Genomic DNA, 16,778 nt, shown 5'->3' with positions numbered 1-16,778 from the left:
ATCTTTACATCTATATTGAGCTGAATCACCAACCAAATGCATTGAACTTTTTGTAAACGGTATCGGATCTGGCAAACGGTGACCAATTAGGTGGACAGACTCGTCGCTTATACTCGACTCATCCGCATATAACCCACCTGAGGTAGTTTGAAACCCGCAGTGAGTCGCAAGCGAGGTATTCATTACATCTGTGTTCAAGATGAGGGGATGATTCCAGCATTGGTAATTTCTGATCTGCTACTTCAGTCATGAGATTTTGCGGAAAAATTTAAAATAGACTGTTGAGTATAGCTAGGACACCGACCTTGTCTACTCACATACTTTCGATGCTGTGGTTACCTGTTGGACGCCATCCAAGTAGCACTTTGCATCTATCCATACATCAACAGCCTTTTCAGCGTTGGTCATGGTTGAATATCTTGGCTATGCCATTCTCCTTCGACATATGAGACCGCCAATTGAGTTCCGCGGCGACGTCTCTTTGAGCCTCCTTGTCACCTGGTGTATTGAATCAACACGCAGTAGGAGCCTAAGGGGGTAGCTATTCTGGTAGCTATTTCTGGAAGCAACATCTGCAATTCAAGTATCTGTGTGATCCGATATACATCAACTGTAGCTTGCCTTCAGTTGCCTGCCTTACGTCTCTTCAGGTCCAAGAGCGAGGCGCAACGGCTTGGGCGACTAGTAGACGAGCCGTTATGTTGGCAGTGGCTAAAACCTGCTTGAAATTATGAGTAATTGAGATTTATATACTGTGCTAAACTTAGCTTTCAGCTCACCTCGATTCAAAGCCATCTGGATAGCGCAAGCCGTTACGACGCTTCGTATTCTAAGAGTGTTGAACGAAACATAATTTGGGGACTTTTTGCGGGGAAGCCACGAAGGCAACAACACGTGACTTAGCTTCAGTGGCATCGACCCCTGAATTTTGACGACCACATTCACTCCTTCGCATCTGGCACTCTACCCCAGAAACCACTCCCAACAGGAACCACTATGTCCTATATCCCTTGCGGCTGCGTCACTTATGATTCTTGTCGCGACATTGCAGATGATATATGCAAGAAGAGCATGTGCTCAATCTTCGTACGATGCAGAAGGAGGAAAGTGCCACGCGCAGTTCTCAACAACGTTACAGGAACTTCGAAAATGAGTTGTCAATTGGTTTCCCACTCTTCGTCAACATGCAATGCACCGCCGTTGATGGCGACTTGAACGAAGTCGGATTTGTGCTACTAATGCTCGAGTCCATAGAGCACGCTCACAGGAACTGGTCTCTGATTCGCCAACCCTTTAACCTCAATAATCTCAGTAAAACCCCGACAAATGAGCTTTCCCCGCTTTACTAATGCAGGTCAAGTGAATTATGGTCTTGAGGTCTGATGAGACTACTCCTATCATAAGGTTTAGGTAAGACATGTTTTCACAATTGCTCCGCCTCAAGATACTTAGTTCGCTTCTCCTTGGAAGTATCTTGGTGATCTCTCAAGAGTCCTAGTTGAAGGTCCGCTTTTCTCTAAGGCAATGGTTTGATCATAAATGGGATAGTTGCCTGTGAATCAGGGTCTTGAGAGCTGGCTATCCTAAACCGGAAAGTGTGTACGCGAGCCAAAGCTATATATTCAAAGGCGAACTTCTACTCTATGTAAGTTCGGTTCAAATTTCAACCATGGCTCCTGATATAGCTGCTCTATCTTTCCTGTTAAGTGTATCTACGACTGCCGATTTGAGTCACCATGTCAAGGTCTTGTGAGTAAAGATGTCATTGCAAAAGTATAGAGCACTAACATGATCAGTGCTGGAACTTTAAATGGCGGTAATAACTTTCCTGGTGTTGCCCGGCCATTTGGAATGGTGAAGCTGGGACCGGATCTACTCAACATCGGCACAGATTCATACTCTGGATATCTTGCAAATGGAAACTTTTCAGGATTCAGTTTGATGCACGAGCAAGGAACAGGAGGAGCACCAAAATACGGAACCCCAGCTCAACTCCCACTGGTGGGAACCATCAGCAATCCACTTTCCAGTATCACCGTTCCAAGATCATCAAAGCCAGATGAAGGCTCAGTCGGGTACTACAAAGCGACAACTGGTCAAGATGTGGTTGTCGAACTTGCCGCTTCCGAGCGGGCTGGGATGTTCAAATACACTTTCCCCGCTGGGAGCACTCGTAATAACATTCTTGTTGATGTTAGTCATGTGCTTCCTTCATTTCGGGGTCAGGGTTTGGGTCAAGGATATGCTGGTGGAGAATTTCAAATCATGTCTGATGGACATTACGAAGCATCTGGAGTATATAACAATGGATGGAATCGCTCACCGGACTGGACTATATATTCATGTGAGTTGAATTTCTATACAATATGGCGCCATATGCTGATATAATTTAGGTGGATATTTCAATACAACACCCACTACTGCCAGCTCCTTTGTAGGACCTGTGGTAGTTAGAGGAGTTGCAAGTTCCACCTCGTCAAGTGTTCCCGTTGGTGGTCTCTTTACTTTCGACGAAGGGGCTGTCTTATCTCGAGTGGGGATTTCATGGATCTCGAAAGAACAAGCTTGTCGCAATGTGAATGAGCAAATCCCAGAGACAGCAACTTTTGACAATGTTGTTCAAGCAACGAAAGACGCCTGGAACTCTCAAATCTTCTCAAAGGTAACGACTACATCGACGAATGCCAGTAATCTGGAACTTCTGTACACGTCTCTTTATCACATGAACTTGCTCCCGACCAACAAGACTGGTGAAAATCCAGGATGGGAATCTACCGAACCATACTATGACGATATCTTCACATTTTGGGACACATTCCGTTACTCGACTGCACTTTTACAAATCATCCAACCGACAATGTACGAAGAGTTCATCCGCTCAACCATCGACATTTGGAGACACGACGGATATCTCCCAGACGGCAGATCCTCAAACTACAACGGCCGAACCCAAGGCGGCTCAAACGCCGACAACGTCTTAGCGGACGCATACGTCAAAAGCGTGCGCGGGAAAGTGAACTGGGAAGACGGCTACGCAGCAATGGTAAAAGACGCCGAGGTCCCACCCCCAAACACCAACCCGCCCGATCCTATGGCCCCCGAAGCTTCTACAAAGGAAGGCCGCGGCGCGCTCCCAGACTGGCTCAAATACGGCTTCATCACGACGAAATTCTCGCGCTCCGCATCACGAGCTGTGGAATACGCGTACAACGATTTCAGTCTCTACCAAGTCGCCAAAGGCCTTAACAAAACCGCCGACGCAGCTAAATACCTCACTCGCTCCCGTAACTGGCGGAATCACTGGAATCCAAAGCAAACGGCCATAGGATTCTCCGGGTTCGTGGTCCCGAGAAATGAGACGGATTTCCTTCCTGTCAATCCGCTTACGGATGCTGGATACTGGGGTGATGCGACGTACCAAGTAACCAGCTGGGGCAATTCCTTTGGCGATATCCACGACATGGCGAAACTCGTCGAGTTGATGGGCGGACGTGATACGTTTCTTGCGAGGTTAGACGCGACGTTTACGCCTGGTGCGAACCCCGCGAATCCAAATGGTGTGTTATTTGATGCTACGAACGAACCGTAAGTCCCCTAACATCCCATTCCTCCTACACCAACTCCCTCTTTCACATCCAAAGGAGAAGGAAGAGAAGGTTAACAAGTGCCAGCACATTCAACATCCCCTACCTCTACACCTACATCTCCCTCCCCAACCACTCCGTCCAGCGCTCGCGGCACATCGCCAAAACCCTCTACACCACCACGCCCACCGGGCTCCCAGGCAACTCGGACGCCGGCGCCATGCAATCCTGGCTCTTGTGGAATATAATCGGTCTCTACCCCGTCACGGGCCAAACCACTTTCCTGATCCACGCGCCCTGGTTCGAGAGTCTGACGCTGGAACTTGGGGAGGGGAAACGCTTGGTTGTGACGAGTGAGGGAGGGGATGGGACGGGGGATAGTAGGATTTATGTGCAGAGTGTACGGGTTAATGGGGTGAGTTGGGAGAAGAGTTGGTTGGTTTGGGAGGATGTTTTCGCGGAAGGAGGGACCTTGCATTTTGTGCTTGGAGAGGAAATGGTGGAGTGGGCGAAGGGAGAGGTGCCGCCTAGTCCTGCTAGTTAGAGGTGATGGTATGTGGCGATGTGAAATGCGGTGATTTGTTATACAATGGTTGTGGAGTTCTGTGCTGCTAAAATTGTTGTCGGTGAGACAGTGTGTATATGTGTATGATAATTCCTGGGTATGTCGCCAATAATGACATTCCATACGTGCGGCCCGTTCAAGCAGATGTGCAGTGGTTTGGTTTCTCTTTGCATCTCTGCCATGATCAAACGAATCTCAGAAGCAAAGATACCTTCTCTGCTACGACTAGTGCTGATAAAGACTTAACATCTAAACAATCTCCAAGCAAGTCGATATAGTAATAGCTGCCAGTGACCCATACAAGACGACGATGGCAATGGTAAAGTTGGTACTCCATGTCGTTTTTACCTCCTGCAAAAAACGCGGTGGGACGCATCCACTCCAGCGAAGAAGATCTCCAAAACTGGCACTAGTATCGTATACGCTACTCTTCGGCTGTCGACCGCTAGATAATTGCAACCTTCACTGTACCCAACTCGGACTCAGTCAATTTGATCAGATGCTTTTGTAGACTCCAGCGCCTCGAGAGACATCGATTCCTCCTGCAGATAGAGTCCTTGCGAGTAGCGAGGCCGGGATTGGAATATTTCATGCAAACTGCCTCCGCAGCGTACAAAGATGGTGAACTGCATTACAGATGTCAAATTGACTGTGCCGAGATCCTATCATCTGGCATACGACCGTTGCACAAGCGTAGAAGTTTGAGATCTCAGGTACCTCGAATTCCTCACACCCTCACCCACACTTCCAGCATCAGAGCGCTTTTCCAACCTCGTACAACAAAACCTACATTCTCGAATCTCACATTCCGTTTGCACATACTCACAAACCGTTGAGAAAGCTCCTTGTTGCCAACAAGATTCTCATGCAACATTTCGTCCCTCCGACACCCTCATCAAACCTTATAATTCGTCCCCCCCCCAATTCTGGCTGATGATTGGCTGTACAGCGATCTCGACGAGCTAGCGGGACGACGGACGGCATCGGGAAAAGTCCCACCAAACGAACAGACCTGGCTCTGGCGCCGGCGATTGTCCCATGACGCAACTCGAGATTCGAGTTCCTCGTTCGAGTTGAGGAATTGAAGCTGTAAGTCCCGAACAAATAAGGTTACGGCTGGCGGCGATAGCAATGGAAGTCCGTTGAAGAAAATCAAAAGAAAAGGGGTTCCAACAACTGCACACCGCACTTCAGCACCACACTGCTGTCATCGCGTTGGGTCTCAATTCCATTCCAATCCTTCGCCCAGGACCACCCCATGCACGATCTCTTATCCCCGTCGACCATCCCCCTCTGCTGGTGCCACGCATCCAGGTCTTCATTTACGTGCTGCAACGAGGATTCGCTTCCGCTTCGTCGGTTCTCATGGGATTGGAGCGATGGAGAAGAAGGCTCGCTCCGACCCATCGACGGCGTGAGGTTCGCATCCCCCCAACCCCCCCAATTGTTTCAATGCCTCGAAGAAGGGCCCTAGAGACACATCATCAAAGCCCAAAACTCCCACGTATTGAATTCTCTGAAACCTGAAATACATTTTCCTTCTTGTTGCGGCGGTCAATTGAGTGAGCCCCCGTGCGTTACACAGACCCAGAAAACGAGGAAAGAAAGAAAGAACAAACGGAATCCGATAATTGAAAAACAGAGCAGGCAAGACCCGGAATCTCACACAAGTCCCCTCAGCTTCACCAAACGAGCTCAACCAAACCCCAGCTCAGGCGCATGAAACACATGGACATTTCCCCATTGAGCTCCTCACTGCCGTCTGCTCTGACAATCTCAATTCCACTCCCTTGTTCCTGTTCCTGTTCCTGTTCCTGAAAGGCGCACGCGAAAAACAAAGTACCTGCTCGAGACTTGCGACTCGACTTGGTCTGTCTTCTAGAAAACACTTGCAACAACGACGCGCATCACTCGATGCGCAATTGAAGCGCCGCGCATCCATCTGGGAGCATGCACGCTTCGAATTCGACTTCGCACGACCTGAAGGACTCGATCCACACATCTCAATTGCATGCGCCATCTCCTCGAACGTTGTGCGCTGGGCGCCGTTGCGCTGTGCTGTGTCTGACGGATACCGACAGTGCGCTGTAGGTACGCGTGAACCACGAACCACGCAGGTTTGCGCGCGCGCGCAAAGACACTTGACAGCGCGTCGATTGGGGAATTAAAAACGAACGAAACAAGAAAATATTAAAAAGGATCTGGGGTCTTTTTACGTGTGAGCGTGATTTGCGGACGTGGTTGGTGGAGAGGGTAAGGAGAGTCAAAGGTTTCTCGGCTGGCCACTCGATTTATTCCAGATTTCCCAGCCTTCGAATATCACGAAGTTCGAGGTCTCGCAACACGAACCACCACCACCTCTTCCCTCCCACACTCGTTATTTGCACACCATTCCACATTCTTGCTTGCTTCGAGTCCAACCTCCTCGCACAAGCAGAGCAAACTTTTACATTCCTCGATTCCCAATTGAGAATCACAACACCAACGCTAGCTACTTGACGCCGCAACTTAGTCCTCCCTACGTCAGACTCGATCTCACCCAGCTCAACCCGACGCGGGTGAATTGAAGGTCGCGTTCACATTGTCGGCGCCCGGTGATTTGGTAACCCCAACAGCCGCATTGACGAACCCAATCCCTCCACACAATAACGACCTTTACGACGTAAACGAACCTTTTACGCCAGCCCCCGCGCAGCGCCAGCAGCAGCGCCCTTTACGACGAACACACATCGAAGCTACCTCTGTTGGCATCTCTCCTCCTCGACCTGCACGAGTACGGCCGATCCAGCGACAGCAACCAAGTGAGCATCAGGAGCTTACCCATGACTTCGAAGACGACCTCGCTACCTCAACTCCTCTAGGTTCTAGCTCTGCAAATCATTCACCCGAAGCTGAACGAAGACCTCACCGGTCCTTGCATATCTCCAAAAATACAGCTAGCGCAATCCTCTATACGCTAGAGGAGGCCCTTCGACACCCTAACGCTTTCACCCCAGATCTGATTGAGGAGAACGCATTGATGTCAGATCTTATTGGTGGGGGTCCTTCAGCATCTGCTGGCGATGGACGCGGCAATAATGGCGGCGGTTCCAGACAAGCTGCACCGGGCACCACTGGATCGCCTGTTATCAAAGGCCCAAGAGACATAATGCGGGAGCGCGCAGCCCGCGAGGAACGCAAAAAGGAGCAGCAAGAAAGAGAACGAGAAGCAATTGAGAGGGAGCGGCAAGCACTAGAAGCCCAACGAGAAAGTGATCGCCGAAGTGCAGAAAGAAGAGCTGCTGGCGTTGCGCAACCACAAAGAGTGGAAGGACAGCGTGGATCTGGAGGAACCACAGGTCAACGAATTTCAGATAATTCTCAGAGATCAGACAGACGCTCAGGAGAGAGGGCGGGCACATTACAAGGCGTGGGAACCGGTGGGAGAGCTGTGGGGGGAGGTGAGACTGCTCCTTCCGCGAGACCACGACCTACACAATCTCAGCAACAACCACGACCGGTCCAAACAGAACCATCACGGCCTAGACCTGCACAAGCCCAACCTGGGCCATCTATGGAACCAGTCATCCCACCACCAGAAGGAGCCCCCACTGGAACCAGGTCCTCTTTCCCACATGCTTTTGAGAGATGGGAGACGCTGTCTGCTCATTGGGAAGGACTTACATCATTCTGGATCCGAAGATTGGAGGAGAACAGCAATGAGATCAATCGAGATCCCCTTTCACAACAACTTTCTCGCCAGGTCACAGACCTCTCGGCTGCTGGAGCCAATCTTTTCCACGCAGTCGTAGAACTACAACGATTGCGAGCGTCTTCCGAAAGAAAATTCCAGCGTTGGTTTTTCGAGACTAGAGCCGAACAAGAGCGTGCTCAAGAGGTTCAAGCAATGATAGAGGCTAGCTTGGATGAAGAACGACGAGGACGAGCAGCAGCCATTGCCGAAGCCATCAGCCACGAAAGAGACCGAAGCAACACTGACAAACAACTCGCCGAGATGAAGAGAGAACTGCAAATTTCCAAGGAGGAAGCGAGACGTGCCTGGGAAGAGCTTGGTCGTCGGGAGCAAGAGGAGCGGGAACGCACAGCTTCATTGCGAGAAGGCCAGCCAACTATTGTGGGAGGCGTGCAGGTTGTTCCGATGATGCAAGGCGTCCCGAGTGGACATGGAAGCTCTCGTGATATCCCTCCTACTAGAGAAGGCCCGTCGACCGCTGGACCACCCCAAGAACCGGAACCTTCTGCAGCAGATTTTGATGCAGCGTATACGCAATATTCCCGAGCCCAACGAGCAGAGCCGGTAGATCCGTTTGTCGAACAGATGTCATCTCGACCTACTCAATCTCGATCACAGGCTCCCCAGAGTGCAGCAGTCACAACATATGCTCAAGAGTACTCCCAAGCGCCCGCAGTCCAGCCTGCTTCACCGTCTGCTTTTTACCAGCAACAACAGGGTACTTTGCTCCATCCAACTGATCGTGGATCATCCCGAGGAGCACCATCTGAAGGTGCGTTCAGCGAAGAAGAATATGAAATTGATCATGAAGGTCAATTTGTTCTTGATCCTAGTGGCAACAAGGTCCCGTTCCGTGCGCGTTCTGACTACGATACAGATGAATACGATGTTGAAGAAGATCGCCAACGAGAGCAAGCGAATCTGCAGAGATATGGAACCAGTGCCGAGTACAGACAAAGCGAAACTGCAACATCCGGTGCAGGAAGAGAATCCTCGACAAGCCAACCTTCATCCAGCGAGCCAGGAGGCGCTGATTATACAGGAGCCGGTTATGGTGGTGGATCTGGTCTTGAGTGGGGAGCTGTTCCTCGCCATCACCACCCAACTCGACTGAGTGACGTACTCGAGGAAGACGAGAGAAGTCGAACCAGTGCAAGCCAAGTTAGTCGGCGAGAATGACTGAGGTGAAGAAACTGTTTATGTTCTGATTTATTATACCATTGCTTGCGGCAATCATAAGGAAACGAGGTTTTTGAAAGAGATTATGATGGAGCAGCATCTGATGGCGTATGGGGGGGTGTCTGGTGTACCAAATTTGAGCGAAGTAGCCATGGCCGGCATTACAGCATTTTGAGCGAAGTATGTACGATCATTGTTCTAGGCGATATGCTAGCGTAGAGAAAAATAATAATTTTGTGAGAGTAATTGAGAAGAATACCTAAGTATCTACGTGTAGTGACGAAAGTCTGCGGCTGGTGCGGGGAATGTAGGCACCTAGGTAGGCCTTGAGTGAGGAGGAATGTTGTGAAAACACAGGCTTAAGCGAGTTTTCTCACGCGTGCGATGTGCAACAAAACTCATCCAGTAAGTCATGTGATCAACATCACTTAGTGGTGGATCGATGCGGGAGCGGCGAAACTATGAGCCGTGGACCTCCAGAAATCCATTGTAGAGCATCATGAGCTTTGAAATACTCAACGCGACCATGTCGAAATCAATCATACCAAGTCGGCGGTTACTGACCACGTTCTCCCAATCTCTACGAAATGAAAACTCTCGGTCAATTGATACGCAATGCTGCCGTTTAACCACGCTTCGCACCCAAGCTCAGCAATCATGTCAGTCGATTTCTGGACGGCCATTCAGCACCACAACCATTCGACCATACAAGACAGTACAGGAGCAACGTTCACGATATAGATCCGGCGTATGTGCCCTCAATACTGTATACATTCATCCACTAACAACCCTCAGCCCTTCTCATGGAAAGCAGGACTCCTCTTCCTCACCTCAGGCGCAGGTCTAATCTACTACTTCCGCTCCGAAAAGGCACGCATGGAACGTAAACGGATAGCCGAAGCTACAAAGGGTGTTGGGAGACCGAAAGTCGGGGGGCCGTTCACTCTGACGGATCAGACGGGCAAGCCGTTTACGGATCAAGATATGAGGGGCAAATATTCTTTGGTTTGTCAACCCCTCGCATACGGTTGGGTGTGGAACTGATGGGTTATAGGTGTACTTCGGATTCTCCCACTGCCCAGATATCTGCCCCGAAGAACTCGACAAAATGGCCCAAATGATCGATCTCGTGTCCACCTCACCCACCCGAACCGCATCCACGCCGTCCCTCCTCCCCATTTTCATCACCTGCGATCCCGCGCGCGACACCCCCGCGGTCCTCGACGCCTACCTCTCCGAGTTCCACCCAGCCCTCATCGGTCTCACAGGCACATGGGAGCAGATCAAAGATATATGCAAGAAATACCGGGTCTATTTTAGTACGCCGAGTGGGGTGAAGAAGGGAGAGGATTATTTGGTGGATCATAGTATTTATTTTTATTTGATGGATCCAGAGGGTGATTTTGTGGAGGCGATTGGGAGACAGCATAGTCCGCAGCAGGCGGCTACTATTATACTGGGGCATGTTAATGATTGGAAGAAATGAGGGGATGATGGGACAGTGTAGGTTCGTGTATTCTGTTTTGTATTGTAGAAATTCGAAGTCTGTGGTTAAGGAATTGGAAGTGATGGGTTGGTAGATGGATATCCCTACTCAGAGTATTGTACAATTGAGACATGTGAATAGTTCTAGAGACAGGATCTGGTTTTCATGTCCTAGGTGTAAAATTAATTCATCAACTGTCACTCCTCCTAGGTTGGCTTGCCCCAACAGATCTTCAATTGTTGCCATGGCCATTCTTTTGCTTCCAAAGTTTAATACTAGACCCGAAACGTCAAGGAGAGGAGAGTTGTACTTGCTAAGTGCAAGTACAATTGGTAATAACTGCAACATAAATTGACATGTTCCTCTACTAGCTGCTCCGCCTTCTAACTAATGGAGATATGTTTTCAAATGAAATCACAGTGTTCCAAACGCCTGCCTACCTCGGTTAATGCACAACTCCAAGAGTCCCTTATAGTTTGAAAAACGGTTTCAGCACAATATAACGGAGCTCCTCTTACTAGACTCCCACCACTCCCCTAAACACCTCCTAAATTCATACTCCACACTCACTAGTGCCAGAAATCATCTATTTCTTAGCCGAGAACTAAAAAGTAAGTCAAAGTAGCAAGAGAACATGCAAATTCACTTTTTTTTCTGAAATCACGGTCTCTGTTCTAAATAGCGAGTCTAGATGTTCGGAATTCTGAAATTCAAGTGCGGGAGAGACTTGGGTGGAGAGAGGGGTTTAGGAAGAGAAGTGGATGGGAGTAATCGTCTGCTTGGGGCTGGTGGGTTTACGGTGAGATCTAGTTTTCTTGGTCAAAGACACGCTTTGCTGTGATACGCACAGCGTTCTGTCATTCACGCACATCTCTCGAAAACGCGTTCTCGCCATGAATGAAACGAGTGGCAGTTAATCTTCCTTTTCATTCGATCCTCTTGGCAAAATCACCTCTATCCCTACCATTATTTTTCGTTGACCTCCAATTCCAAACCCCATCAACCCAAAAACACCCCCTTAAAACCAAGCACAAGATAATTCAATCGACTAACTAAAAAAGTATACCGCCGTATACCACGGACTTTATTCCCCACTAACCATTCTCACAAGAAAGAAATTGCAAAAAGAAAATCACACTGGAGAATGCAAGAATTGAACTCGCGACCCCTCCCATATCACTGCCTGAAGGCTGGTGCTAAGGGAATATCATACCACTAGACCAATTCCCCGTGACTGATTTGATGGATTGGAAATTACTTGTTTGCATTTATCAAACACTGTAGGATGGAGGGGTGCGAATGACCCAGAAGTATTAAGGGTCTGTGTTTGTGAAGCGAGACGAGGCCCGCTTCTTTTGAATTTTTGAATACAAGACAAGGAAGTTGGAATTTTGATTCATTTGTCTAAGAAATGACAAAACTGCAAGATAGTCTTATTTTCCAACAGATGCAACATCAAGTAAGCGCTGCAGTGCCACTTTATTGCGCCTCGAGATCGCATTACCGCTTGTGTTTGTGTTCGGCAAGTTGTGCTTCCACCATAGCCGCGGGCCTGAAATCCTGTAACCACCAACAATACAAAGTTTGGCGCTGGGAGTTCGATTCAATGTTTTTTGGTATAGGAAAGGATGTTTGGTATGATAATACTTTGACTGATCATTAAAATGGATAGTAGAATATACTGTTGTTGGAGTTAAGAGTTTGAGAGTTTGGTGTTTGGTGCGAAGTTTTCAGTTCCGTTTTCACCTACGGTTTCACTTGTGGCAAATCTTCTTGATTTTAACCTTAAGACTTTCCAACTAACAGATTACTTCCTATCTTACAATTATAACAAAATGACCAAAATACTCACCCAACAGGCAGACTCACTAACATCACTCTGTTTCAGAACCTCATATGTCTCTACTACGCCTTCAACCACTTCTCGCTTAATTGTTATAAGCATAGCCGACCTACCAACGAACCAACTGAGCGGTCTCTTGTCTGCGAGCAAGTACAAGCAATTGAGGCTGATTTTAGGATTTCAGAGACCAGCACACGATGGTGAAGGCCAAGTATCGCCAACTTTTGTTAATTCCACGGTGTTGGAAAGTTGGCCTGTCGCAATGCTGAGATTCTTATAAAGGTGGGCTGTATTCAGTGTCAAAGTTGAGTATTATTATCACCATCCTATCAATCCCTTCTCTTCTCTCCAATCTCTTTCTGAACTTCTTACTGTATTGTTGCAAATCTACCTCGAGTTCTATTCAGGATCACAGCTATGCACCTTCAATTCCTCACCCTAGCTGCCATTTTAGCAACGATTTCGGCCCTCCACCACAACGATCCAGCTGATATGGAAATCCCATCTCAGTCCGATGCATGCCAATTTCAAGTAACGAAGACCATTACTGCTACACATACAGCAGTAAGAAAGGTTTCTGTCACTGAAACAGTGGATGCCTCAACGATTGCTACTGCAAGGAAAGTCAAGAGAGGTGACACTCTTTCATCTGTTTCTTCGGTTGAAGCTCTATCAACTGCGGATCACTCATGGGAAGGTTCTGCCACAAAGATTCCAGTTTCTACCACTGATCATACATGGGAATCATCAACTGCTACCCCAGAAGCTTCAACAACCGATCATGCTTGGGAATCATCAATTTCTTCTACCGACGTTGCAACCGAAACTGCCACGCACGCTTGGGAATCGACAACTGTTACCCAAGATTCTTCCTCAGGTGCTCACAGTTGGGAACAATCAACCGCTACTCCTGCAGCTTCAACTGATGCACATACTTGGGAGCAGACCACGTTCACTTCTTCAGTTTCGACGACAGCTCATGAATGGGAAGGTTCAACTTCTACTTCCCTGGAGTCAACGACTACACATACCTGGGAAGACACCACACCATCTCCATCTGCTCCAACCGAAATACCTTGCGCCGACTGCAACTCTCCTAGCGAAACAACAACACCTACCACTCAACCAAACCCCTCCAACTGCCCAGCAGCATGTAACCCTCACCCTGTAAGCCCTCACCCTCTCTCCCTTCTCATTCCTCCTCCCTTCTAACCAAACACAGGGTTTCCCATACCAATGCGACATCACAGCTCCCTGCAGCAACGCAGGCTCATACACCTATTGTGCCTGCCGCGCTGGCTACCGCGCCAGCGGTCTCAGTGTCGATGATCCACGACAAGCGCGCTTCGAGAGTGCCGAAGGGACGTTTAGGGTTCATGTTGCGCCTGGGGTTGTTTGTGATGAGCTTTGTGAGCCTTCTGTTAGTGGGCAGGAGAATGTTTGTAATGAGGTGACATTGAGGAGGGGGTGTTGATGGGAGAAAGGGGGAGGGTTTTTGGATGGGATTTGCATTGCGAGTGGCGTTTTGGTGGGTATGGTTGAGGATATATGTTTTAATGTTAGTTTAGTCGTGAGGAATCAATTTCAATTTCTTAAAGGAGGACACATATTTGAGGTGACTAGTAGCACCTTGGAAAAGTTGTAGAAGTCGTAAGATAAATGAGCAAGTAAAGATAGAACGGTAATGATTTTTAACACCCCGAATTTTCATCAAATGCTTCTTGACTGTAGAAACCACGTGCAAGGAAATGATATTTTGCCAGTGAGTACTGGATACGGTCACGCTGTAGGCTTTGTGAAAAGTTTGGTTGGATGACGGTAAGAACGTGGTGAACATGCTGTCCTTCAATAATTTACTCGTAGATGTGGACTTCCGGTCTAAATACTTTCTACTTGCAAGGAATTTTTTTTTATGGAGTCTGCAATTTGCATAGTAGAAATACCTTATTTACAAGTAATGGTGCCTGCAGCATTCAGTCCGTGTCTGAACACATAATATTTTCTTTTTAATGGTTCTTAATTTTACATACATGATATTCGGTAGCAACCGCAAAAACATCAATCGTCTCATGAATATCAACTCAAGTTTCTAACTGATTTCAATCACCGGACCAGTATATGTCTTCCTTCCCCAAATTGCATAATAAATACAAGCAAAAACAATAGTACCAACCATCATTACGCTACTAAAATTCATAATCTTTAACGACGGATCCATCATGATAGGCCAAAAGCTGAAGAATAGAATGACGACCATGAATACACAGCCAAAGGCGTTGACGATTGTTCCAAATGGCTCTCGTATCTTGAATGGTCCCCAAGTAAGCGAATTCGAGTTCGCGACGTTGGTGAGACCTTCGGAGATGCTGCTGTATGGCTTGATTCCGCCAGTCATTCTTCGGTAGAGAAGTAGGCTGTTACCGATGAGATAGGAGGTGTATAGACCGTTGATGGTCAACGAGACGACATCGTTGAAGGCGACTGAGGATCCCAAAATTACTAGTGCAAGGAGACATGCGATCAGTGTAGTAAGAGCGATCGAGATTAATGGAATAGAAGTTCGTTGATCAACCTGTATGAAACACTTTAGCTAGGAACACGTAGACATTAACGGATTTTAAAGACATACCTTGCTCAGGTAGTACCAACCCGGAAGACCACGATCTCTCGCAAACGACCAGGTCATTCTCGAACCAGTCGCGACAAACGAGATAAGAGCGCAAATCATCAAGACCGTCACAACAGCAGACATTGCCGTGGCACCCGCAGCAGATCCGACGGCTTGCTGAAAGATTGCCATGAAAGGAAAAGGTGATGCGAGTACTGTTTCCACATCGCCCAGACAGAAAAGTGCTGCAACAAGCATGCCGATTCCCATCAGCCCGTTCAGTCCGATGCTAAAAATCATTGCTCGTGGTACGATAATTGAGGCGTTTTGAATTTCTTCCGACATCTGCATATACGGTCAGTATTTTATTGAATGGTAACACAACATGGTTTGACTAACGTGCACTGCCGAATCTGCTCCGAGCAAGCAGAATATCGGTCCCACAAGACCGACCATGAACGACAATCCCTGAGTCTTGAAACCGCCACCGTTCATGAAGACGGTAAAGACGTCCTTGGCACTGCCATGAGGCGCCATGTAAACCATCGGGATTAAGATTGCGAAGAATCCCAGTACGTGAAAGATCAAGATGATTCCTTCGATCTTTGGTAGTGCTCTGCTGACAACTGTGTTGATAAACACTCCGAAGAAGAGAGTGGCGTAGAAAAGCAGAACTGCTTGCCATGGCTGGGGAGAGTACTCTGCGAAATTCAGCGCAATGAGGCCTTGGATCAGAGAAGCACAAAGGAAACCTCCTGATGCTACAGCCGCTTGCCAACCAATGACAGTGATCCAGCCTAGAAAATTTAGTAACGGATCAAAATTTAAGAACAACGAGTAAGTTCTCACCAATTAGGTAACTCATGAATTTTTGCGCCGACCGTGGTGCCAGCATTGACACCCAGTGATATTGGCCTCCAGAAGTTGGTGCCCTATGATGAATTAGCGAACGAAGTTCTGAGGTGTCAAATAGTTTTCGGTTCTAGTGTATACGCACATTGACGCAAGCTCCCCCATCGTAGTAAAGACTGCGAGCGTGCCGACCCATACGACTAGAAAGCCATATACAGAACCAGCGTACCCGCCGTTGGTAAAACCAATTGCCAAAAGTCTGTTATTCCAATCAGTCCTCATGTTATAATTTGGACTGTTGTCACTTACAGAAGCATACCTTCCCATGTAATCATCACCGTACAGGAGAATCCCAACATACTCATGAAACCGAAGTTCCTCTGTTGAGAATCAGTATTGTAAATTTATCTTACCAGAGCTTCAAAGGGGTTGACAATTTGAACAGACATGGCTTACCTTGAGTACTGGTTTCTTTCCTAGTCTAGAAAGTGTCTCATTGTCGCGATCCGCAATAGTCATATTCTGCTCTGTCGTGTCAGAGCCAACCTCAAGTGAGGATGGCTCTGGCTTGTATTTGCTAAGCTCATAAGCCATTGTATAGAGTGCAATTCTTGACGACTCAAGAGTCAATCCCACGATATTTTCTAGTCTCCCAACTCTAGAAAATAACACAGAGTCCGACGATAGTACTGGTATCTCGGACAAAATGAAAGTGATCGGGAGATAGCCACGAGGTCATGGTAAAAGCCCACGAGGCCTGTCAGCAACGTGGTATTGACACTAGAGTCCAGCAGGTAGACGGAAAAAGTGGACCGGATGTTCTTCGAAACACATATAGCATCCCCAAAGACTATGCTCTGAAAATTGCATATCAAGACCGGTTATTCCAACCGCATAACTTCGCGCACGCCATACGAATGAAGAAATA

At 47.9% G+C, this 16,778-nt stretch overlaps 5 protein-coding genes across 5 annotated transcripts; 4 read left to right on the top strand and 1 right to left on the bottom strand.

The window, feature by feature from the left end:
* Positions 1-1,669: 1,669 nt before the first annotated feature.
* GLAREA_11747 (Six-hairpin glycosidase) lies at positions 1,670-4,128 on the top strand (the record flags this gene model as incomplete). The annotated part of the gene is made up of 4 exons (XM_008089890.1): positions 1,670-1,749; positions 1,797-2,344; positions 2,394-3,585; positions 3,672-4,128. The coding sequence occupies 4 exons, from the start codon at positions 1,670-1,672 to the stop codon at positions 4,126-4,128; spliced, it is 2,277 nt and encodes a 758-aa protein (XP_008088081.1).
* A 3,040-nt stretch (positions 4,129-7,168) lies between these two features.
* Positions 7,169-9,061, top strand: GLAREA_11746 (uncharacterized protein; the record flags this gene model as incomplete). Its single annotated transcript, XM_008089889.1, has 1 exon — positions 7,169-9,061. The coding sequence occupies one exon, from the start codon at positions 7,169-7,171 to the stop codon at positions 9,059-9,061; it is 1,893 nt and encodes a 630-aa protein (XP_008088080.1).
* A 526-nt stretch (positions 9,062-9,587) lies between these two features.
* GLAREA_11745 (Thioredoxin-like protein) lies at positions 9,588-10,547 on the top strand (the record flags this gene model as incomplete). The annotated part of the gene is made up of 3 exons (XM_008089888.1): positions 9,588-9,809; positions 9,857-10,066; positions 10,116-10,547. The coding sequence occupies 3 exons, from the start codon at positions 9,588-9,590 to the stop codon at positions 10,545-10,547; spliced, it is 864 nt and encodes a 287-aa protein (XP_008088079.1).
* A 2,260-nt stretch (positions 10,548-12,807) lies between these two features.
* GLAREA_11744 (uncharacterized protein) lies at positions 12,808-13,864 on the top strand (the record flags this gene model as incomplete). Its single annotated transcript, XM_008089887.1, has 2 exons — positions 12,808-13,557; positions 13,613-13,864. The coding sequence occupies 2 exons, from the start codon at positions 12,808-12,810 to the stop codon at positions 13,862-13,864; spliced, it is 1,002 nt and encodes a 333-aa protein (XP_008088078.1).
* Positions 13,865-14,479: 615 nt separating this feature from the next.
* GLAREA_11743 (choline transport protein) lies at positions 14,480-16,444 on the bottom strand (the record flags this gene model as incomplete). Its single annotated transcript, XM_008089886.1, has 7 exons — positions 14,480-14,962; positions 15,020-15,343; positions 15,398-15,795; positions 15,848-15,930; positions 15,996-16,109; positions 16,160-16,230; positions 16,307-16,444. The coding sequence occupies 7 exons, from the start codon at positions 16,442-16,444 to the stop codon at positions 14,480-14,482; spliced, it is 1,611 nt and encodes a 536-aa protein (XP_008088077.1).
* Between the last annotated feature and the right edge of the window lie 334 nt (positions 16,445-16,778).

This window comes from Glarea lozoyensis, assembly GCF_000409485.1.
Source record: "Glarea lozoyensis ATCC 20868 chromosome Unknown GLAREA8, whole genome shotgun sequence".
Classification (NCBI taxonomy): Eukaryota; Fungi; Ascomycota; class Leotiomycetes; order Helotiales; family Helotiaceae; genus Glarea; species Glarea lozoyensis.
This window is presented reverse-complemented; position numbering and strand designations above follow the sequence as displayed.